This window comes from Mustela erminea, chromosome 17 (assembly GCF_009829155.1).
Source record: "Mustela erminea isolate mMusErm1 chromosome 17, mMusErm1.Pri, whole genome shotgun sequence".
NCBI lineage: Eukaryota > Metazoa > Chordata > Mammalia > Carnivora > Mustelidae > Mustela > Mustela erminea.
In genome coordinates, this window is record NC_045630.1 from 46,528,713 (window position 1) to 46,552,927 (window position 24,215).

The 24,215-nt window shown below is 57.3% G+C and overlaps 1 protein-coding gene across 12 annotated transcripts; it reads left to right on the forward strand.

Annotated features, from left to right (window-relative positions):
- The first annotated feature begins 56 nt into the window (after positions 1-56).
- Positions 57-22,544, forward strand: IKBKE (inhibitor of nuclear factor kappa B kinase subunit epsilon). 12 transcript variants are annotated; one of them, XM_032318021.1, is made up of 21 exons: positions 57-140; positions 1,957-2,066; positions 2,752-2,892; positions 3,275-3,404; positions 3,939-4,225; positions 4,763-4,923; positions 5,733-5,843; positions 6,140-6,319; positions 6,932-7,128; positions 7,798-7,862; positions 7,952-8,043; positions 8,189-8,275; positions 11,984-12,059; positions 12,185-12,297; positions 14,368-14,444; positions 16,879-16,918; positions 17,649-17,753; positions 19,018-19,114; positions 19,814-19,926; positions 20,122-20,193; positions 21,781-22,544. In XM_032318021.1, the coding sequence occupies exons 2-21, from the start codon at positions 1,980-1,982 to the stop codon at positions 21,812-21,814; spliced, it is 2,265 nt and encodes a 754-aa protein (XP_032173912.1). In that variant the 5' UTR covers positions 57-140; positions 1,957-1,979; the 3' UTR covers positions 21,815-22,544. The 12 variants fall into 12 exon arrangements, with proteins under 12 accessions (XP_032173912.1, XP_032173915.1, XP_032173913.1 ...); XM_032318024.1 differs by having other exon boundaries at positions 17,661-17,753; XM_032318022.1 differs by having other exon boundaries at positions 11,990-12,059.
- The last annotated feature ends 1,671 nt before the right edge of the window (positions 22,545-24,215 follow it).

The following is a 24,215-nucleotide window of genomic DNA, read 5'->3' on the forward strand; positions in this document are numbered from 1 at the left end:
CATCAAACAGCACCGAGGGGTGCCTCTCCGCCCTCCTCTTTCCGGTGTAGCTCAGCTCCTGGACTTGCCACAGACGGAAAGCATAACAGACACTCGCCCGGGAGAGTCTCTGCCTGATCCGCGGCTGCTCGGAGCGCGGGGTAAGTGCGCTTGGCCGAGGGAGAGTACCCGGGAGGGGGAGGAGGAGTGGCGGTGGTGGGTGGGGCCGCGGGTGCCCTGGTCCCAATGCTCACCCTCCTTCAGCCAGCCGCCCCTCAAGGAGAGCAGCCTTCCCTGCACGGGGCACCCACTCAACGTGCCCCCCTCCAGCTCCTAGGCACGGCCCTGGCAGGACCAGGAGCAGCACCCAGGACCTGCGGTCCTTCCAGGGCTGGGCCTTTTGCACAACCCTGTGCATACCCGGGTCTGCCACTGCGCCCTGCCCCCAACACCAGGCCCGGGGGTGGGGGTGGGGGTGGAGGGGATTGAGGGGTGGGGGTGGGGAGAAGACCAGCCTTGGGAAGGATTATGAAGGGGATGGAATATGCTGTCCGCGGGCTCCCCAGACTGGACCTCTTCCCTGGCCTTGATTTCAGGTCTCCCTGTCAGGCTTCACATCTCCAGGCCTGCTGGCATCCTGATTCTTCCTCAGCCTCTGGGATGAGGGGGTGGGGGACTTATCTGATCAACTCATTCAAACCGAGTTGTTATATTATCTTCAGGGAGTCTCTCTGTATCTCAGCTGCTTCTGGAGAATGCAAACACGAATACATTTTCTGAAACTAGGACTTAGCCTCGGAGTCTCTTCAAGTGGCTGCTGGCTCAAGGAATTGACATTCTCAAGATCTGCATTTTAAAAAAGATTATAGAAAGAAGGCTCAAAGAAAGCTAGGGAACTGTAGGGTTCCAGGTGTGGTGACCATGCGTTGAGAACCCAGCAGACAGATGTTAGAGCCTAGTCCAACGTTACTGGAGCGTATTTGAGAGGCAGCCACCCTTCTCAAGCTCCTTCTCCCAGTCATCCCATTAAGACCAGCCCTGACCCTATTTTTCAGAGAGGATTTGAGTTTACTTTCCGGGGCTACACTCTCCGGAGCCAGTTGCTTTATCGGAACTGGCCTTTGGGGAGAAGAGGATGAGGGCAAAGATGGAGAGTGGAGTTGTAGAGGTTTCAGATTCTCCCCAGGGGGTTCCTGGGCCCTTGGATTTGATGGTGTCCTACCCCCACCCCAAGCCCTCCACAGGCACTCGCGGGCACACGCACGTGTTCACACTCTCTCACATACTCACACATACACTCATGCACACACACATTCAGACACAGGCACACTATCTCGCACACACTCACACGCACACTCTCTCACACACACACACGTACACACACTCACACTCCCTGCGACACCGTGTGCGATCCTTTCCAGAGCAGCGCTGACCTGGCCACACTGGCCACCCGTGCAGCTGTTCGCTCACAGCAGCAGGAAGTGGTGGGCCCAGGCGAGTGGGTGGGGAAGGGCTCCAGGCTCGTGTTGCAATCCTGGAGATTTGTGGTGGTGTGGTTGACACTGCCTGACCTGGGGCCCTTCCTTCAAGCGCTGTTTCTGCTTCCTGGGACAATCCCAGGCCTGGATGCCAAAAATCCAGAATTCTCTGTGCTTGGGAGAGGTAACAGAGAAAAAGGTCTGTCTTGGCAGAGTGACCTCTGGGGAAGGGGTTGGAGAAGACTGGGAGTGAGGACAGGTAGAGTGCCCTGTGGCGGGACAGGTACGGGCTGTGGGCTGAGGGCCCCAGTGGCTGCACTTCTTGTTGGAGAAGTTTCTTAGCTTTTCTGCGCTTCTCACTTCCTCCATCCCCTCACCTTGGGAATGGCCACACTGGAACCGTCTGTGGGATGGTCTTGGACGCAGCTCCCTGTCAGGCCACCTGTGTCCACCCTAGGTCAGGAATGGAATCCTAGACCCCAGTGTGTTGTTTTTCTAGGCCCAGGGCGGCCGGCCAGCCAGATGCAGAGCACCGTCAATTACCTCTGGCACACGGACGACCTGCTGGGGCAGGGGGCCACTGCCAGCGTGTACAAGGCCCGAAACAAGGTAAGACACAGTCCTGCCCAGGCCCCTCAGGCCCGGAAAGTTCTTGGCCCTCTCAGCCCCTGGTGGGCAGCAAGGGTGGTGTGTGGTGAGGCAGAGGCTCACTCTGGAGTGAGGGAGATGCTCAGGCTTTGGGAAGAGGTATGGGGAACTGTGAAGGGCTCCTTGGGATGCTGCGTCTGTCAGGCACAGTTTGGGGCTGGAGAGAGAGAGAGAGAGGAAGACACAAAGCCATCAACCTGGGATGAGGACAGCAGATCTACGAATAGCAGAGCTGGGCAGTGGGACTCGTTTGGATTTTCCTAGCCTTTGTCGCAGCTCTGTCCTGTGAGACCTGGTGCAGTCTTGTCTCCAGAGCCAGGGCCAGAACAGGTTCCCGTCCTGGCTTCGCTGCAGCCCTAGGGGGCGATAGGCGCTTACGTGGTTGGTGCCAGTAGAAAACAGGAACACCAAGCCATCCCTGCACCTGCACCATCTGGTGCCCCATGTCCTCGGCCCCTCCCAGGGCTGGACCAGCCCCTGTTCCCTCTGAGTGCAGGGAGGAGCTGAGGGGGGAGCCCCCAGCCCCAACCCGGGCATCTTCGCTCACGTCTGGTGTTGGGCAGGTGGGAGACGTTCCATGGAGGCCTGGGGGAGGAGGTGTGCTCCCTGGGGCGAGAGGGGGAACTGACATTCTCCCCCACGGCAGAAATCTGGGGAGCTGGTTGCCGTGAAGGTCTTCAACACGGCCAGCTACCTGCGACCCCGCGAGGTGCAGGTGAGGGAGTTCGAGGTCCTGCGGAAGCTGAACCACCAGAACATCGTCAAGCTCTTTGCGGTGGAGGAGACGGTGGGTCCAGTGCTTGGTCGGAGGGAGGTGGTCTTGTCCTTGACCCTCACAGGCTGGAAGAAGCGGGTCACATAATAATGGCGGTCAGCGGGTCAGCCAGAGCAGCAACCCGGAGGACAGAATGCCAGGGGGTGGGGGGTAGTACCTGGGGAAGTAAAGATGGGAAGTAGGGCCTGATCAAAGAGGGCTGCCTGGAGAAAGTGACCTTGGGCTCAGGTGCGTGTGGTCACCGTAAGGAAGGAAGGCCAGGCCGGAAGCTGGGACCTCGAGAATGGGGCTGCTGGCTCTAGGCTGAGTCACCCCCTCTGGAGAAAGCCATCGTGACGGAAGGGCAGGAGATGTGCCTTCCAGCCAAGCCTCCCTCTCTCTGTCCCACGCGCAGGGGGGCAGCCGGCAGAAGGTGCTGGTGATGGAGTACTGCTCTAGCGGGAGCCTGCTCAGCGTGCTCGAGAGCCCCGAGAACGCCTTCGGGCTGCCCGAGGAGGAGTTTCTGGTGGTGCTGCGCTGTGTGGGTGAGCCCCTCCCTGACCCCCACCAGGACGCCCCCTTCCCTGACGGACCCACCACACACCCTGCCCTCAGTGGGAGGCAAAGTCCCGGAGGGGCCGACATTTCTGAAACAATCACCCAAACACTGAAGACATTCTGTCCCTCAGAGGCTCTGCCTTCACGGACATAGGACAGAGACAAGAGAACGGACGGAATCCGAGCGTCTGATTCCTGCTAATCAGCTGTTTAAAACCCTGGCTTAAAGAAAGATATTTATTTATTTATTTTAAAGATTATTTATTTATTTATTTGATAGACAGAGGGCACAAGTAGTCAGAGAGGCAGGCAGAGAGAGAGGAGGAAGCAGGCTCCCCTGAGCAGAGAGCCTGATGTGGGGCTCGATCCCAGGACCCTGGGATCATGACCTGAGCCGAAGGCAGAGACCTCAACCCACTGTCTTAGAGAATCCCGGTGGAACCTCCACACCATGTCTTTGGGAACCCCCTCCTTTGTCCTGTGCCCATCTCTCTTCTCCTGCATGTCCTGTGACCTGTCAGCCCGTGTGAACACTCTCTCTGGATCCAAGGACAGACTTCCGCCCAAAGTAAGCCCCAGGCACGAAGCTGTCCCTGGCCAGAGAACTAGCAGCCCGCTCTCCGCAGTGGCCGGCATGAACCACCTGCGGGAGAATGGCATCGTCCACCGAGACATCAAGCCTGGAAACATCCTGCGCCTCCTGGGGGAGGAGGGGCAGAGCATCTACAAGCTGACGGACTTCGGGGCCGCCCGGGAGCTGGATGATGATGAGAAGTTCGTCTCTGTCTATGGCACTGAGGAGTACCTGGTGAGGGGGAGGTTGGGGACTGACTGCCCAAGCTGGGGGCCCGCCCTGACAGCTAGTTGCCCCTCTACTAGTGACTGTCCCAGAGCGCCGCCCCCCCCCCACCCCCGCCAGCCAGCCAAGGGACTCTGTTCAATCCCACTGCGTGTGGCAGGGCATACGTCCCCTCTGGCCCCCCAACCAGAAGATTGTAGTCTGTTCTCCAAGATGGAAAGGGTGACGCTGCAGCCTGCCTGGGCCTCCCCGCTGCCGTGTCCCTGCCTGTCCCCCTGCCTGGACCTCCCTTGTGCGGTTCATTCCCTGCTACGATCCCCACCAGGCAGGGAGCACCCCTGGTCACTACTTTCCCCAGGGCAGAGGCTGGCCAGATAGACACGCGCTCCGTGGGCTAAGTCCACACCAGTTTTTGAGGTGACGAAGGAGCTGGTTCTGATCGTTCTGTTTTCCCCGGAAGGTGGCGGAAGGAGGTCTGCTGGGGGGGGCTCGGGCCCGTGCCCACCCACCCCCTCCATGGCGGCTCACTGGTTCTCTCTCCCACAGCACCCTGACATGTATGAGCGGGCCGTGCTTCGCAAGCCCCAGCAGAAGACTTTCGGGGTGACTGTGGATCTCTGGAGCATTGGGGTCACCCTGTACCATGCGGCCACGGGCAGCCTGCCCTTCATCCCCTACGGGGGGCCACGGCGCAACAAGGAGATGATGTATGCATACAGTGGGCCCCCGGCAAGGCGGGAGACGGGTCAGACCCTGGGCCTTCCCCACAGGTCCCTGCTGTGTGTCTGCTTCCTCCGCTCCCTCTGTGGTCCTCCTCGGGCCATCTCCATCATCAGCCAGTCCCACAAGAAGCTGAGGCCTGCCCTGACTGGGAGAGCAGTCCTTTATCTTAGCTCAGGGCGCCCTGTTAGCGCTCCCTTCGTGCGCGTGTGGCCCGCCCAAGTTGGTGGAGGCTCTAAAAGAGACCTGCCCAACATGGCAGAGTCTGCCAGGGACAGGGGTGGGGAACAGGACGAGGACCCAGCCTCCTGACCCCAGGTGCGAAGGCTTCCCCGGTTTCCTGCGGTCTGGTCCAGAGGTAGTTGGGGACGGTGGCTGCTCCCACCAAGGGCACGGCCCGGAGCAGGGAAGGTGGAAGGTGGATTGTGGCACGGTCGAAACCCTCACCCTCAGCTCAGGAGTCCGGCTGTGGAACCTGCATTAGGTTAGGGGAAGGGGAAGGAGACAGACAAGGCAGAGGCTGGCAGGGAAGGCTGGACTTTGCAGAGAGGGGAGGGTTAGTGGAGTGGGGCACAGTGAGGGCAAAGGTGCAGGGGCAGGCCAGACTGGGGGGAGGTGCGGGAAGGGGCAGAGGAAGTGGGCTGTGGAAAGGAGCAGAAAGCTTGACATTTCCAGGCTAATGGGGAGGGGCTGGCTGGTGTGAACCAGGGCTCTGAGAGCCCTCCGTGCTGAGTTTGCTATCCCTTGAGATGCGATGGGCCAGGGGTCCTGCTGACCAGGTCCCACCTCGGCCCAGGTACCGGATTACCACGGAGAAGCCAGCCGGGGCCATCGCGGGCACTCAGAAGCAGGAGAACGGGCCCCTGGAGTGGAGCTACACCCTCCCCGTCACCTGCCGACTGTCCTTGTGAGTAGACACAGACCCGAGTCTGGGCTGGCTTCCTTGTCCCCCGCCCAGAGTCGGGCCCTACTTCAGAAGCCCCCTTGTGCCCGGGCGGCTCAGGTAGCCCACGTTCCCAGTCAGGCCTCAGTCTTCCCATCCGGATGCTGGAACGAGTTCATCCAGCTCTCCCTCCCCATCCGGCCCTGACCCACCGCCTGGGTCCAAGCTCTTCAAGACATTGTCATGTGACGCCCCCGACCCACTCAGGGAGGATGAGTCTGGGCCCTGGTGCCTGACCCTCTCTGCGTCCTGGGGTCTAGGGGGCTGCAGAGCCAGCTGGTGCCCATCCTGGCCAACATCTTGGAGGTGGAGCAGGCCAAGTGCTGGGGCTTCGACCAGTTCTTCGCGGAGACCAGCGACATCCTGCAGCGAGTCGTGGTGCACGTGTTCTCCCTGTCCCAGGCCGTCCTGCACCACGTCTACATCCACGCCCACAACACGTGAGTGCGCGGGAGCCGGGGGCCCATGCGCGAGAGCCTTCCCTACCCAGGCAGAAGGGTGCATCCTAGGCAGTGCTCTGTGGGCTCTTTAGAGAGAAAAGCATCCGGGTCCGACCTTAGTTTGGAAAATACTAGTTGCACAAATTTAAAGTTAAACCATTCTTCCTGCTGCTGGACTCCAGCAGGAAGAAGCCCCCCACCTCACCCCCAGCCAATGCAACACGCATTAGGCTTCTGAGGGGTGTGTGTGCGCGTGTGTGTTGGCGACGTGTTCCCCAAATATATTGCTCAGAGGACCCTTTTTCTCTAAAATTCTAGGTGAATTTTAGTGGGAGTGTTGCCAGAAGGGCTGTGAAGGCAGAGACTGGGTACTGGGGTTCCTGCATTCGGTTCCTACTCTGTCCTCATCCACTCCATTAAGGCCCGAGCTCTAACCTTTGTCTCTTCACCCTTGATAAAACAGGCAAAACCCAGTCCCTCCCTTGGCAACGCGGAGTCCTCTCCGTGGATGAAGACTGAGGTGGGGTTTGGGTCACCTGGACCCTATATCTTGCTCACACTTCCCGTCCTGTCTCTTTCTCCCCCATCCCCGGAACCCCTTTGTGTGTCTAGGATAGCCATCTTCCTGGAGGCCGTGTATGAGCAGACCAGGGTGGCCCCACAACACCAGAAGTTCCTCTTCGAGGGTCACTTCTGGGTCCTCGAGCCCAACCTGTCAGCACAACACATTGCCCACACGACCGCAAGCAGCCCCCTAACCCTGTTAAGCACAGCCAGTGAGACCCCCATGGGGCTGGCCTTCAAGGACCGTGAGTGGGGCCCACAGGCGGGATCTTTTCTCCTTCTCACGTTCTATAAGGGGCAGGGGCTTATGATCCAGGATATTGATTAGTATCTTTTGTGGGTATATCTTGGGGCTCCTGGGGTGCAGAAGCAGATCTGGTCTCTGATCCTCCCACACCTCTGCAATGCCACGTGACTCAGGCTTCGCAATGTCCACCGAGCTGGGGAAGAAACTCCAGTCGAAACGGGGAGATCTGGAATTAAGAGGATTTCCACAATCTCTGTGATGGGTGGGGAAAGCCTCAGGAGCCCAGAGAGAAGGGAAGTTTTCCAGGGGTCCAGAGTTTTATCTTCCAAGTTCTAGAAAAAGTATCATTTCTTCTCCCTCCTTCTCAGGGTCTCCGATGCTGGGAAGGGGGATTAACCTTGAAATTCCTGGGTATGAGGGTGGTTTTAGACTTTGGGCTGAGGCTGTATGTAGTTCTCCAAAGAGGACACAAGGGGGCAGTGAGGGACTGCAGTTGTAAAGCACAGCGCGTGCATTTCTGTAGGCTTAGGGGGCCGCTCTGCGCCAGGTGGGAAGCTGGGGGTGGTAGACTGGGAGAGAGGGGTGTGAGTAAGGAATAAGGAAAGGTGAACTTAGGGTTCCTCCAGGTCACACAGGCAGCCCTCTCAGACAGGGTCTTTGTCTGCAGCTGCTCAGGATATCCCCAAGTTCTTCCCCAAAGTGGACCTGCAGGCAGATTACACCACCGCCAAGGTGAGAGGGGGCCCAAGGGGGGGCAGGGAGGGGTTGCACAAGGCGGGGAGCGGGATTCCTAACCCCGCCCCCCCCCCCATGTGTCCCAGAGCGTCCTGGGCGCTGGCTACCAGGCCCTGTGGCTGGCGCGGACCCTGCTGGCCGGGCAGGAGCTCATGCTTCGGGGGCTGCACTGGTGTGTGTGAGTACCCCCGAGGGCTAGACCGGCTGGACGGGCAGGGCAGGCGGGGTGGACCTCTCCCGCGCAGCCCCGCGGCTGTTCCCTCAGGCACAGTTCCCTGGGCCCCCTGGCAGAAGGGAACTCCGACTCAGTCCCCCGTTTGCAGGGAGACACTCCAGGCTACGTGCAGGCGGACGCTGGAGGTCACGCGGATGGCCCTCCTCTTCCTCAGCAGCAGCCTGGGCACTGAGAGGTGGGTGTCTTGCCTGGAGCAGGGGGGCTGCGGCCAGTGCGAGGCTGGCTCAGACCCTTAGCCCTTCTCCATCTGCCTGTTCCTCACCCCCAATATTTCCAACAATGGCCCTCGCCTCCCCCTACCCAGAGCTCCCACCTGCCCTGCCCTTCAGGAATACAGGACAGCCCCACCTGTCCCTCATCCCCGCCCCCCGCCTGGTGACTGTACCTCCCTCCCCCCTCCACCACCCAGTCACCGCAGGGGGAACGGGGCCACAGGGACACTGTCCCAGCAGGTAGGAAGGCCCAGAGCAGCGCTCTAGGGAAAGCCCCCTTCGCCTCACCCAGCCCCCCGGGCCTGACAGGATGGGGATCCAGGCCGACCCTTCCTCCACGCTCTTCCTTCCGTGGCTCACACTGTCCTCACCTTCCTCACCTTTCCTGGCCCTGCCTCGGGGCTCCATGCCCGCCACTCAGCTGACTTAAACTGAGCAGGTGTGACAGGCCAGGCAGAGGGAAAGACTGGGAAGAAAGGAACCAAGCTGGAGGGTCTGGAGATGAGAAGCAGGAAGACTCAATTGGCCATGGCATTTCCGAGCCGTGGGCACAGCCCCCCACCCCCCAAATCTTGGAAGGCAGCGGCCGTGGTACAGGGGAGAGGAGGAAGCTCTGCAGCTCAGGGAAGCTGATGGCGGCTGGAACCTTCCCCACTGGGAGGAGATGAGGGGTGGCAGAGGGCAGAGACTGTGCTGAAAGTGCTTGATGTCCCTCCCCTTCACATCGCCTGACCTTCTCCCTAGGAAGGTTCTGGGAGTTTCCCAGGAGCGCAGCAGCCACTAAGAGGAGGGGACAGATGGGGTGACAGAGATGTGGGAAGAGGCAGAGGAGAGTCTCCAGATGACAGGGGCAGAGTCCCTGGCCTGGCTGAGCCCCCTTCGAATGGTGACAGAAATGAAGGTCTGCAGGGGCACAGCATGGCTTGTCACGAGGAGCTCTGTCCGGGGCACAGAAAGGGGGTCCAGGGACAGATGTGGGAGAACATCCACATTCCCCTGGAGGAGATAGCCCTTCCAGGCACGAAAGATAATAGGATGGTTGGGAAAAGGAAGACTAGAGATAAGAAGAGGCAATCATGGAGGTCTTCCTGGAAGAGGTGAGGCTTTTAAGGCCACAGTGAAAGAGAAGACCTCGAGTTGGGAGGTCCTGTGCAGAGACAGAAAAGGAGGCCGTGACTGGGGAGATTGTGGGAGGGGGTTCTGGTGAGGTCTGTTGAAGCCACAGTTAAAATGGAAAATACCCCAGAGTGAAGGTGGAGTGGGACAGAGGATGGAAAGGGGAGGAGAGAACGCACGGAGATCCTGGCCAGTCTAGTCGGCAGATTGAACCCAACAAGAGGACCAGCGGAGTTCTAAGTGCTACTGTACGTTCTTGAACAGGAAAGATGTGTGTCGAGAAAGCATTTGGGATATTTGTCTGCCCGTTTGCCCCGGACTGAAGACACTGGAGAAGGGACAGGCCAGCCCTGGGACTGGAGTCCTGGGCCTGCTGGCCACTGTTTTTCCCTTTCTGGATCCCAGGCCCCCCCTGGAGGGATAGTATATCTAGAGAGCTTGGGCTCAGAGGAGGGCCTGCTTCGAAGCATAGTTCAGCCTCCCTCCTGCCAAAGAGGAGCACAGAGCCGAGACTCAGAGGCCCAGTCCAAGCTCTTCACTTGGGACCTCAGGCCACTGTTCTCTCTTCTGACCTGAGCCACTATTTCCTCGTTTTCAAAATGAGGGAACTGGCTGATCTCTGAGGCTTCCTGCCTCCGCCACGTTGCAATTCCTTCCTTTTTTGAACATCCTCAGACACGTTGATTCTGGAATCTGAGATAATTTAATGAACACTAGGCATAAAGTGGCTGCCATTGCCCAGCCTGGTGACTCACCTCTCCCATAGCGTCCTCCTCCTGCTTCAGGCTCCCCAAGCCAGGCTCCCTTGGCGGAGTGTCTTTGCCTCTGTTCTGAAGCTCCCTGGTCCTCGCAGCATGTGGTGGCAGTGTATAGGCAGCCGGAACTGGCTCAGGAACCCCCATGCCTCCCCCACCACCGCCAAGTGTGTGTCCATACTCTCTAGCCAAGCGCCTTAGCTCTGAGGTCCTCTTTGATGCCCACAAATACGGAGATTCATCTCTGTTATGTACACAAAGGTCTGAGTCTGGCAGAGCTGAAGTGACTGACCCCAGATCCCGCAAGACGGGCGAGGGGGCAGCTAGGACTGGCACTCAGACCCATGTCCCCGGCCTCCCTGCCCAGCTGGACTAGTCTGCTTCAGCTGCTTCTGCCAGCCAAGCATTGCATGCGCCAAAATCCATTTGTACGTTCACTAATTCATTCAACAACCATGTATGGAGGAAGTACCGTGTGCTGAACACTTCACGAGCTACTGAGGATATAATGGAGAACTCCTGCCTTCACGGAGCTTCCCCTGCAGTCCTGATTCTCCCCCCTTCTCTCACCTTCACCTCCCCCTATGCCAACTCTACTCCCAAGCACAGAGGATTCTTTCCCGATCATGATTGTGATAGAAATAGTATATGCTAATTGTAGAAAGCTGGAAAATACAGATAGGCAAAAATGAAATAAAAAATACCGTGTCCTTGCCATCCAGAGCTAGGTCATGACACGGTAGTAATAGACGTTCTTCTAGGTAGTTTTCAGCGATGTGTCTTTAAGTATATATATTGACGGACATGAGATCTGATGCTACTTGTGCTCCTCTAACCTGCTGTTCTCAGCTCATGAGCCCTCCTGCCTCATGTCCATACCTTGTCATCTGCTCTAAAATCAGCCATACACAAAGTTCTCTAGCTAGCTCCTGCCTTTCCTTTTCTCACTGGTTTTATCCAAACCAGGCTCCAACGCAAGACCACACTTTGCATCTAGTTGTTTCGTTCCTTAAGTCTTTTTTAATCTTGACAGACTGCCTCTCTCCAAACCCCCTCCTGATCCTGGCGTTTTGGGGGAGACAATGCCCGTTGTCTCACTTTCTGGACTCTAGGGATTCCTCTGTATCCTCTGGGTTTTTTTTTTTTTTTTTCTTCCTTCCCAGCATTTCTTATAAACTGAAAGTTCTGAAGGCTAGACGGATTCAAGTGGAATGTTTTTTGGATAAATATATCACAGATGACACCAAGTACACTTCTTTCCCTCCCGCCACTGGGTGGGGACAGCTGATTCCTCAATCGTGTGGTCACATTTTCCCTGTCCAGGCCTGCATTAGTCACCAGGGATTTGGCATCGTGCCCAAGCGAGTCACTTCACTTTGCTGGGGCCATGGGATGCTAACAATCCGGGTCCCAGAGCATTATTGGTAATATTCTAGGAAATACATCTTTTCCCTCATTAGGAAGCTATTGCTTATCCTGATGGATAGTTTCGACTGGGAAGGCACTTGGGTCTTTTCCTTTAGTTATAAATATTCCTAGTAAGGGGTCCATAACGGCCGCCTCACTGTACGGACTCATCGATGTTCATAGCTTCACGTTGTTTCCATCTACCCCATCTTTAGTCTCTGCGGTGCTCAACAAAGGTACAACTTTGAGGTTGGTTTCTCCGATCCAACCGCAGTTCTCCCCAGATACCCCCGAAGGCAGCAAGGATGTCCCAAAGATGTCATACCCCTCCTGTGGTCATGGGGTTCTGCCTCCCAACCCCCCAGCTGTGTCCTTTCTCTGTCCTTCCCTGAGGTTCAGCAGTGTGGCCGGGATGACTGAAATGCAGGAGCTGAAGAAGGTCACGGAGCTGAGGTCCAGGCTGCGGGCTGTGAGTGAGGCGGGTGTGGGGGTGCTGTAAGAGCAGAGCTGGGGGGCCGTGGTCCAGCGGGGCTGCTGTCAGAACACTAAGCTGAGGACCCCCGGGGGGGTCTGCCTTTTTTTTCTGTCCTCCAGTTGGCAGAGGCCCTCTCCAGATGTTCCCACAGTATCACAGAGTCCCAGACAAGCCTAAGCAACCTAAGGTCTGAGCTGCTGAAGAACCGGGATCAGGTACATGCGGACAGAAGGTCTGTGGGATTTTCCTTCTTGGTGGGGTGGGCACAGGGACGCACAGCTTGGAAGGTCCAGTAGCCGTTTTAGGCATCAGTCTGCTTTCTCCGTTATCTTGGCCAGGGTGCTGGGGTATGGGGTAGTGGTGTGGGATCCAAGAATGAGTAAGACCCTCCCCTGAGACTGGCCAGATGGAGAAAAGCATCTGGGGTCCTGTCCCCTTTTGGGCATTTAGAGAGAGAATTAAAAATCCTAGCAGGTGCAATAGTTCTAAACAAAAGAATAATTTTGTTCCCTTCCTCTTCTGAACCCTTGCTCTGCTCATTCCCTGGATTGGCCCTCCTACTTCTATCATCTTATTTAATCCCTAGAATGCCACTGCTGCTAGTACGCCCCTTTTGTGGCTGGGGAAGCTCACTCTGGGAGTTTAATGTGCCCTGGGACACAGACGGTCCATGACACATGACAGTGGTGGGACTTGACGTCACGTTTGCCCACCTCCAAGGCCTATGTTCTTGGCCTGCACCAGGGATTTACAGCTTCGAGAGCCTCATTCAACATATATAAGAATGCCTGCCCGTCCCCTCACAGCCTGGTGAGCGGACCCTGCCCTGACCACACAGCCCGTTCTTGGTACCCACTCTGCTCAGTGCTGACGGGAATTCCCTAACCCGGTCCCCCAGATCCGAAATCAAAGAGCTCCAAAAACTGTGGGGTTTTCTTTGTTTGTTTTGGCTGCCAACCCTGACCTCAGTCTTTTGCTGCGAGTCGTCTTTTAGTCTGTGTTTCCCTCTTAGAGTGGATACTCTTACTGTTCCTTAAAGGCAGAAGGTATTGGACCCCAGACCCAGACCCCAGACCCCACTCAGGCTGTCCTACAACATAACCTATGTCTGCTGGATTGCCTTTCTAGCATCAGAAGACAATTCTGAATTTGGGATGTATCTGGCCCGAGTCTTTTGGATAAAGACTGGATTTGAGGTCTCATCCACCCCAAGTTCTCCAAAGGACGGGTGCTTGGATCCAGCTTGGGTCCAGTCCAGAGTTCAGCTCCAGGAGTAGCTGAGATGGGGTCACTGGGAAGAGCTACAGGAGGGAAGTGGAGCTAAACAGGCCCAAGGGTGGGGAAGAACACCCCCTCCCCCCAGAGACACACACATTCAACATCTCCACTGTCTGTATCCAGCCCGAAGAGGGAAAGGAAGAAACACTACTGACCTTAAACCCCAGCAGGCGAAGGTCCTTGAGAGGTCATCTCGCACATCCGTCTGCCTCCAGGCAGGACTGTGGACTGAGGACTGTGGACTCATCCGTGTTTTATTTCATTTTATTTTTTTAAAAGATTTTATGTATTTATTTAACAGAGAGAGAGAGAATGAGCACAAGCAGGGGGAGCAGGAGAGGGAGAAGCAGGCTCTCCACTGACCCGGGAGCCCGACTCAGGGCTCGATCTCAGCACCCTGGGATCACGACCTGAGTCAAAGGCAGACGCTGAACCAACTGAGCCCCCCTGGCGCCCCTCACCTGTGTTTTAAACAAGGGTTGTCGGTTCATGACTTAAGCACCTTCCATGTGCCGGGTGTGGGATAGACCATGAGGCCCCGACTTCTGCTCTGCCCAGGCCACCAGGAGAAAGGCTTCTGCTGCCCTGCTGTCCTCAGCGGGCCCTGCCGGACTCACAGGGTCCTGACTCCTGCCTGGATCCTGTTCTCAAACCTTCCAGTGTAGCAAAGGCCATCTTCCTGTGGCCTCTCCTGCTTGGCTTTCTGTCTGTCTGGTCTTTGATGAAATACCTCGAGTGTGTGTGAGAGAGAGAGAGAGACAGACAGAAAGAAAGAATAAACATGTGACTCAGAGGTGGCTGGCTGGCCCCACGGCACCTCAGACAAGCTTAGGGACAGGAGAGTCACCCCCACTCCCAGACTGGCCCCCCAGACTGTGGCGATGAGGCTCCTTCTGCAGGCGGACAGCTCCTCTGCTCCCTCGGCCACCGACCTTCTTCCCGCCCAGCCACGTCATCCCCCCCTTCCCTTTTACTCTGTGCTATTTGATTCTCCCCTTGCCTGGTCCCCATCTCCTGCCCACAGCGTCCAGCAGATTCAGTATTGTTTGGACAAGATGAACCTCATCTACAAACAGTTCAAGAAATCCAGAATGAGGCCAGGTGAGCCGTGGGGAGAGCAAACTGCCCTGCTTCCCTCCCTTCCTCCTTCCTGCCCTCTGCTTCTCCGGCTGTTCCATGCCATCCCTGTGGCTGCTGGGGTGCCGCTGGCCTAGGGCAGGGTCCCCGCTTCTAAGCTGCCTGTGGACAGTGAGGGACAGGGGGCCTATGACTGTTGCCCTGTGAGAGGCGTGGACGGCATGCGTGGGGGGCTCAGATGGCCGGAGCCTGGCTGTGCTAGGAGAGGTGGCCCTTGGAAGAGAGCCCTCACCTCTGCAGAGCACTTTACAGTTTGAGGAATGTTTCCCGAGCCGTCGTGTCTTTGGCTCATCGAAATAGCCAGGATTTCCAAATGAGGGAGGGTCTGAAGACATATCCTGTACTCACTGGCCTGCTCCTTCCCCGGCACTCTCTGCTTGTCCTCACAGGGGACCTCCGGGGGCACAGGCAGCTCATTTCCAGGCTTAGGAACAGGCGGCTGCTTGTCCACGGTGACCGCCATCATGGGGCATGAAAGGCTGGAACCCAGGGGCAGGCTGGGGCCGGGGGTTGGTCCTGGGAGACCCCAGCTGACTCTTGGGGTTGAGGAGCTCACAGACAAGGACCCAACCCTCTTCTTCCCTGGCCGTGCCTCAAAGCTTCTCCTGACATGTGGACTGCAGGCCTTGGGCTCGAGGGCCAAATTCTCCTCCAGCTCTAGGATTATCTAAGAGCACTGTTTCCTAGAAACTGGATGCCAGCAATGCACCAAACTTTGAGTTCTCCAGTAGCGAAAATTTTAAAAGTAGAAACCAACAGGTGAAATTAATTTTTGTAAGACGTTTTACTTAACCCAATATATCCAAATTGTCATTTCCACCTATAATCAATTTTTAAAAATTATATTAAGGAGATGGTTTACATTCTTTTTTTTTTTTTTTTGTGAGTTTGCTAAGTCCTTTTAATCCTATGTATATTTGACACTCACAACACATCTTTCTCCAGAAGCTAATCTTTTAGCAGACGGAACTGTCATTCTTACCAAAGCAGTAAGGTTGTGTTCATTGATACAACAATATTTTCCACCTCTCCAGCTTTAAAGTTTTAGTTAATTGAATTAATGAAATTAAGATAAAAATTATTTTCCTCAGGCGCGCTAGTCACCGGCAAGGTGCTCAGTAGCCACGTGCGTCTGGTGGCCACTGGCTTGGACCTACAGATCTCTCTAGATGATCGTCTGTTCCCGGGAGCCTCAGTGCTGCCTCTGGGGTCTGGCCAGGGAGGGGAAGGGGAAAGCAGCCCAGGAGTGGGGAGGGGCGGGGCGAGGGGAACGGATGGACAGAGACTTTCCCATTTCTGATGCGCCACTGGACTGTTTGGCTGTGATTTTCGGAGAACTTCAGGGGCTTTTCTGCCTCCCTCCCTTGGACTCTGCCCTCCGAGCCTCCCCCACTTCTGAGCCCCTCCCATGCATCCGACACCATCCTCTGGGCTCTTTGGGATCCTCCTTTATTTCATGCCTGTAGGAACTCTGGACGGCACCCCCCTCCCCTGTTTATAGATAAGGAAACCGAGACCCCGGGAGGTGCAGTAGCCCAAGCTGTCCTGGTCTTGGGGGTGTTTAACCCCTTATGGCTCACAGTTTTGTTCCTTTTGGTTGCAAGAGTCCTTCATGAAGATTAAACGTGAAAGGGAGAATAACCCTTGACAGCTAACCCCTGGAATCCTGAAAAACGCCCCTCTGTCGAAGGCTTCCTGGTTTTCTCTCTCCCCCTGCACCTGCCCTGAGGAAGCCGATTCTGTGCTGCAAAATCCCGAGTCTGCAGCTTCCTGCCACTTGGAAGCCAGTCTGGGACTTGCAGCGGGGACTCAGCTCAGTGCGCAGCTGGCTGAGAGCAGGACCCCAGATGAAATGCCCAGGGAGGGGGTTCTGCTGTTAGGGAACTGGGAAACCTCTAGCTGGGAGGCCATTCCCTGCAACCCCAGCAGGGGGCAGCATCTCCCTAGCTGGTGAGCATCCTCCCGCAGTGGCCAAGGGACAGAACTAGAACTTCATGCGCAAGTGGCTGGTCCGTGAAGGGGAGGCGGAGGGTGAAGGAGAGGTGCACGGTGGTGGCCTGGCTTATCCAGCTTCTGGCTCCAGAGCCCCCAGCTGGCTTTGCCCACACCTTGAATGGTCGGGAATGGGACCCGCAGGCTGCAGGCAACCACCTCTGGGAGGGGTGTTGGATGAGCGGCTGGGGCTGACCACGTATCCTTCCAGGCCCCCTCATCCACCACTTTCCTCCTGAAGCGTTCCCCAAGTACTCATCTCTCCACCTTCCTGGCTCCACGAGGCTGTGAGCTCCCCAGGGCCAGGCTGAGCTCTCTGCATCCTTGTAGTCGTCCCCAAGCCTTGTGGCATTCTGTTTTGTTGACCGACTGGACTGGCGACATCATTCCTCCTTGTTTCCTCCAGGGCTTGGCTACAACGAGGAGCAGATTCACAAGCTGGATAAGTGAGTAGCCCGTGGCAGGTGGGTGAGCAGTAGGGTGGGGGTTCCCCGGGCCGAGCCAGCCTCTGCTTGACAAAGGGTCCTGCTCCCAGGCCGTAGCTGGGCAGAAGCAAAGCGGGTCACTGTGTCTGGGGCAGGTTATCTGGGGCCGTGGGGGCAGACTGGGTAGCTGGCTCAGACAGAGCTTTCTACTAAGCAGGCTTGATGTCCCTGGATTTATTTCCAGCATGAACACGATCGTGTGTAGTATTTCTTTCCCTAACTGTCTTCCCTGATTTACCGCTTCCTGCTTCCTACTCCTGACCTTCCCTGTGCTTCTCTCTGCCCCTCTGTTCCCTAGACACTCATCTTCCCGGAGGCCCTCCCTGATTTAAATGGTTGTTTGGAGACTCACTCCCCCAGTTCCACACCCACCCCTGACCCTCACGCACTCTCTCTCCCCCTCTCAGTCTCTGAAACCATCTCGCCTTCGTGAGGACTCGCCTTGAGTGTGTCTGTTCCCTGAGATCCCCTGGTCCTTCTATGCCTCTCTGTCCCTGGGTTCTGCGTCCCAGTGCACTGACCTCCCCAGTTCACGTGTATGAGCCTCAGTCCCTCCTTGTGTGGACACATAGCCCCGCTGGGGATGCCACCCTTGGAGGAGGTCTCCTTGCTGGAGACACAGGGACGCTATGCATGAGTGCGGGCGAGTCCAGCTGCTTCTCTCCGCATCTCAATGTCCCTGTCTTTTCAGGGTGAATTTTAGTCGTTTAGCCAAAAGGCTCCTCCTGCAGCTGTTCCAGGAGACGTGTGTGCAGAAGTATCAGACGTCCCTGGTCACGCATGGCAGGTGGATGAGGTAACAGTCGGGCCCTCCCTCCTGGGGTCACGGACCTGGAGGCCCTTCCTGGCCTGGCCCTTCAGGCTTCAGAGAACCCTGGGGTTTGCAGAGCCCTGATTGAGGGGAGGTGGTCGTAAAGGAACAAAGGAAAAAAAAAAAAAGGGTGGTTTTGTGCACGGGGGTGATTTCTGTACATTAGCTTCTTTAACCCCACAATGTGGACCCCATGCAGTAGACACTATCAGCCCCCATCACAGATGAGGAAACTGAGGCTCAGAACACGGGTCTCATTCTCAGTGCTACACAGCCAGTAAGTAGCAGACCCACGACTAGTACTGGTTCTGTCTCTAAAATCTGAGTTCTTTCCACATTCCCAGGTGGGTGTGCTGGGAAACCCCTTCTCGGGGGAGAACACAGGATCCCCCCTGAATGAGGCCAGGCAGGCTTACAGACTTCCGATGGTCGGGGAGGCAGGGTTAAATAGAACCCACTCACACTGTCCCCTGGAGGGGATTTGGGTTTTTCCTTCTCACCTGAGCCCCTCCCCGCTTCCTCTGTCTGTTGGAACGTTGGCCCCTCCCGAGAAAAGAAGGCAGGTTCTCAGGCCTGTAGGACCCGTGGGCTCATTATGCGGCTGCGACCCAGGCACTCACCCAGCCCCCTCACATTAGAATATGGCTTCTCCACCCCTAACCCGCCCCAAATTCTGATTTAATTGGTTTGAAGTCAGGCTTGCATATCAGCATTTTAAAAGCACCTCCAGGTCATTCTACTGTACAGGTCGGAATGAGAATCGACCACCCGCTTGTCTGTGCTTGGATTGGTTTCCTTGTTGTGCAATGGAGACAATGTTCCTGGCCCCTCCCTCCACTCAGAGAAAAAGAGAATTCCTAGAGGATCCTGACCTTGCTCTGCTCTGGCAATGGGGCAGTTCCCAGGGCACGTGCACTGGCTGGGCTGTCCTCTGCCTCTCAGGGGCTGACCCTGGCCCTGAGCTCCCCCTCAGCAGCATGGGTGCTGCACCCCAGCCACGTGTGGTTTTGCTCCCTGTCGTTCTGACGGGACCATCAGCAGCCTCGGTCACAAGTGTCATCGGTCTTACCCCAGTGGGACAGGGGAGGGTTGAGGGCATACCTGGGGGGACAGAGACAGTGAGGGAAGTGCATTCTCAGAACCCCTCAGGTCCTGCTGTCCCCCATGTCTGTGTGGTGACCTTGACAGCTGGAGGGGCCACGGGAAGAGCCAGCAAACCCAGCTCGGACTTTTTATCTGCTCTCTCCAGGGAGGTGCACGAGACCAGGAACCATTTGCGCATGGTCAGCTGTTCCGTGGCTGCCTATAACACGGAAGCCCAGGGGGCCCAGGAGGGTCTCAGCCAGGTGCGCGATGGTCAGGTGCATGGGCGCCGCGGAAAGGAGCCAGGCTGGTCTGGCACCCTGGGGACATGGGGCTGTTTCCTGGCTCTGGGCAGGCCTGCCCTTGGCCAAGTCCAAGCAAACTGTGGCTAAGGAGGTCTCTGACAAGCAAATGTGCACTTTCTGGTGACCTCAGACTGTGGGTCACTGCAAGGACAGAGCTTCCAGAATGCTGGGACATTGTCCTCATGCCTCGTGTAGCCGGGGAGGTTCCAGGCTACTCCAGAGAGACACAGAGTGAACCCTCCTCTGTCTTCTGGTCTGGTCTCTGGGAAGAGACTAATACAGGGAGCTCTGAGAAGGCTGCTCAGGTCCCTGGCCCGTAGCCCCTGCAGCAGCCCCATTCCTCAAGAGGCTGGCGGGCTGCCCTGCCCCTTCCCCTCGCTCCTGGCTCGTGCTGGGCCATCAAGCTCCAGAGGAGAACGTGGCTGTCTGGACCATTACATCCAAGCACAGACAAGTGCGGGTGGCTGTGTCAGCTGTGCTTGCGTGGGAAGGAAGGGCCTGCGGGAAAGGCTCCGGCATTCTGGGTTCTCCAGGGATGCAGGCTGGGTGCCATTTTGTTACGTTTTTCTTATCCTTACTCAGACCTCTCTTGCATAAAAACACAAAGAAACACATCCATGGCCCATCCCACCTGACTAACGTGTGGCTTCCCTTCAGATCCTTGACCGGGTCTCTCACCAGCTCCTTCAGGACAGAACAAAGGAGGCTCAGGTCTCCCCACCCCTGACAGCCCCCTATCCCAGCCCTGCACTGACGGACCTGGTTCTTCAGTAAGTGCTGGAGAGAGGGGTGTGTGGGGTGGTGGGGTGGGAGAGGGGTGTAGGGAGCAGATGTCAGAGCCCGAAGGGTTCTCCCTCAGGCCCTCAGGAATAAAGAGTCGGGGTGGCGGGCTTCTCGGGGAAGGGGTCTGGCGGGACGACATCGGCCTCAGCCACAGACGCCTCTCTTGCCTCTGCCCCGCGCAGGATGCAGGAGCTCTGTGAGGAGATGAAGCTGCTGGCCTTTGACCTTCAGGACAACAATCGCGTCATTGAAGGGTGAGAAGCTCCCACTGTGTGCAGGAGGGGCTGATGACAGTCCTTTCAGAGCTCTGGCCTGTCCGCAGGCCGGTCGCCATCCTTGTGAGGATGTGAGCCTCAGGGCAGTCCGAGAGGGGGGCTTGGGGGCCCATGGAACTATGGCCACGTCCTGCTCCCTGTGATTGTGGACTCTGCCCCACGCCTCCCCCAGACCCACTCCTGCCCGCTTGGCCCCCGTCCGCGGACTGCTGCTCTTCATCTCCGTGTCACATGCCAGGAAACGGCAGCACCGAGCTTGGCGTGACTGCCCGAGGCCTGGGTTTCTCCGGCCTTGCTGGGCTCCGGCCTCACACCCAGGCTCCCAGGGCGGCCCGGCTGCAGGCCCAGCCTCCCCGACTCTGCATCACGCCCCGGTTAGACTCCCCTCCTCGGGGGAATGAGGGGTCCTGGAGAGGGTGCAGGGAGAGTATCTCAGCACTCAGACTTTGGGATTTTTTGCCACCAGTAAAATTCACAAAAGCGAGCTGGGAAATAACAGAGGGACCAACTTCTCATATAAGGAAGCAGATTTGAAAGGGAAAATCCTGCCATCTAGTCGTCGTGTTCTATAAAGCACGTTTTCTAACCCCAGAGAGAAGGAAGGACATGATCTCAGCGTCAGGGATGGTCCTCGCCCTGAAGCTCCGTGGCCTGTTTCCATACATACACACTTGGGGTGCGTGTGCCCATATCCCCCCCACAGCTTCCCCACTGCCCTGTGTCTGTCACCTCCCCACGGGAGGACCAGTGGCACAGTGGAAGGAGTCTGCAGACTCCCATAGGGTTTGCATGACCCTGGGAGGTTTTGCTTGGCTCTGGGCCTCAGTTTCCTCCCCTGTGAATTAGGAATAATGATCCCAAGCTTTCTGGTGGGAGCTAAGGGTGAACTGGGATGAGATAGGCCACGTGCTGGGGAGGGGAGGGGGCACAGAGGGCGGGCCCACTAAATGCTAAGTGTTCCTCGGAGGCCAGGCCAGTCTGGAACCTGGAATTGGGATGGCGGGCAGGGGTGCTGGGAGCAGAGCCTGTGGTTGTCCCCAGAGTTGGGGAGTGTCCCTGGGCTGAGGGGGCATCCCCTCCAGGTCCCAGCTTCTTAAATACCCTCAAGGAGGAGATTCTTTCCAAAACAAGCCCTCAGGGGCAGGAAGTTCTAATTTTAGTGCCATAAATTTTTCTCGCTGTGATACAGAGTCTATTTACAGATAGCTCAAAACTTTATTTTAGTGAATTTTTACTTCCTTATTCAGAGCGGTAGCCAAAGAGCCTGCAGAAGCCATCTGAATTCCTGTTCCCTCCTCTTGACCTTTTGGCTGCCCCGGATTCACCAGGGGAACTTTTAAGAGTGCAGCGCCAGACTTTGTCTCCAGAGACTCCGGTGCTGACAGGGGTGGGGGATTTTATAAACCTCCCCCCAGGGATTCTAATGTGTAGTCAGGGGTCAAAGACTTGATGAGGGGACAGCTGAAGACTTGAATGGCTCGGTGCTCCCTATAGCTGATGGGTCCTGACCCGGCCCTCGGGCTTCTCCCCTGCATGGGAGAAACTAATCTGCACCTTTCCTTACAGGTTAAGTTGGCCCCCGTCGGCTCCTGACTCCTGATCTCTGAGCTGTGGGCCACCCGCCATCCTGAAGCATTAGAATCATCCGAACACTGCTCTCCTGCCTGCAGTGTGGGGCCTGCCAGGGGACGCCGTCTGGTCCCCTCTCGTCAGCCTACCTCCCTCCTGGCCGACAGCTGGGAGACGTCACCAGCATTACCTTCCACTGCCTCTCTGCCCAAAGCGGCATGGCAGGACTTGGGGCGGCAGGTGCTCTGTCAGGACCCCTTGCCTGGGCTGACCTTGGGGCCTCGTGCAGGCTCAGGTCACCTCTGGCGGGCCGCAGAGAGAAGAGGCTCCCATCGGCCTGCCTGCCCACCTCCTCTGGGCTGTAGGGCTTCGCGTCTCAGGGAACAGAAGGGGAGGCTGCTGGGGGTTTCCCTAGGATGCTGGGTCAAAAGGCCTCATTTCAGTCTTCCCTCATCTTAAGGGGTTTTATGGTGAACATGCAGCCCTGCCCTCTCCTGTGACTTCTGAGGGTTCCCGCTCTCCGCCCCAGGCAGGGCAGAGCCTGACTCTCCCTCTACTCTGGGTCTGGCAGAGCCTGGGAGGAGAGAAGGGGGGGGTCCGGGCCAGGTGCTCGGGCCTCGGGCACCCTCACCTTCCTCTCTCCCCGAGGCCTGGCCGGGCGCCGGGAGCCACAGCCGCCGTCCGCCGTGAGCACAGGCCTGCAGGTCCAGATAAGAGGCCTGCGCCTTTGAGAAGGGGAATAAATGTGGCCTTCTTTTCTACTTCTGAGTGGCTCCCGCTGGGCTGCGTCTGTGAGGCAGGGGAGGGCTCTTGGCAGAGTGCGCTTGGCCTCCCAGCAAGCGCTGGGTGGGGATCTGTGAGGACAGGATTGGGAAATGCAGGAGGGACCGGTCACTTCCTGATCCCTGCCTTTCCCTTAAATGGGCCCTCATTTCAGGGAAGATCCTGCTGGGAAGGCTTGTCTTCCCATTCCTTCTCCTGCCCCCAGCCATTTGGGGGAGCTGTCTAGGGGGGAGAAAGGACATCTCTCTTTTCTCCCCCCTAAATCCACCATCGAAGTGCTTACTCCTTTCCCCCAGCAGCCCCCCAACCCCGCCACTCTTCAAAACCTAGGCTGTGTCCTAAATACTGAGCTTGAGCACTACTGTGGGTCATTTTGAGTTCCCCTCATTTTGCCTAGAAGCTAGAACGGTGCCTGGACATTCAGATTCGGACAGATTTGTCTTTCCCCGGAACTCCATCCAGCCTCCCCTTCACCGCGCTGCGCTCCCCACCTGGCCTAGTGCGTGGGCGAGAATGCAGTGAAGTGGCCCTCTGAGGGGAAGGGGGGAGCTGGGAAGCCCCATTTGTGCACCGAAGCATGAAAACAACATTGTGCTTGACTCTAGATAACCCTAGAAACCTTTCCTGCCCATCTTCCTGAAGCCTCCATGTCCTCAGAGGCTGCACTGCCTCATGACCCAGAAGTGAGGAAGCCCAGGTCCTCGACTCTGATGCCTTCCCTGCTGCTTCTCTATGGAAAAGACCAGCAGCCTCTAAAGACCCAGGAGAGGGTTGCTGGGGCAGGGGTTCCTAGCACTGAGCCTAAGCGGCCTTATGTATGCCATTTGGGGTGTGTGTGTGTGTGTGTCCCCATGGGGGTCATTTAAACCCAGTGGGTTCCAATTCTGGGGCCCCTGGAGCCAGTTGCTACCTTGTGCCCCTGGGTCATCTCGGGCCTTCTCCGCCTGCATGAAGCTGGGGCGGACCCTTCTAGCTCATCAGGATCCCCACAGGGACATCCCAGGATGGATTTTCCCTGGCAGCTGTGGCTGCCTCTGGCTCACACACACTTGGTGGGGCTCAGCAAAAGAGCCTGGGATCCCTGAGAGCCAAGCACAGATTTTTGGGGGATGACAGGATCCAGACTCTGTGCGCTCACGAGGAAAGCCCAGCAGAGAGAAACTCGAAGGCTTCGGTTTGTTCCCGTGCGGGACAGAGGCCCCGTCGTGGATGCCTACCCCCATTTCAACTTCACCGAGGAAGTGGACCAAGGCCCGTGGTGCACTCGGCTCCTCAGACTTGACCTGAGCACCCGCAGGGTGCCAGGCGCTGTTACTGGTGGCCCAACCGTGGAGGTGACCGCTATGGCTTGTCTGCCCCCCGCCAGGAGCTCACTGGGAGGTGGGAGGGGGGCAGTTCAGTGTCAGGAGGAGAGGGGCCGGGCCAGCGACGCACGGCTCAACAGCAGCGTGACCTCCCTGTCTCACGGGGCTGTGCTGAGGTCAGCCTGGGAGGGTGTCAGAGAAGGACTTGGGGACGCGTAGACTCCGGGGTGTGGCCTCCGCAGAATTACCTAGCAAAGAAGGCACGGCAGGCATCCCTGGCAGTGGGGACAGCACAGGCCGTGGCGTGGAAGGAACTGTAGGTATGTGTGTCCCTGAGAGGAAGCT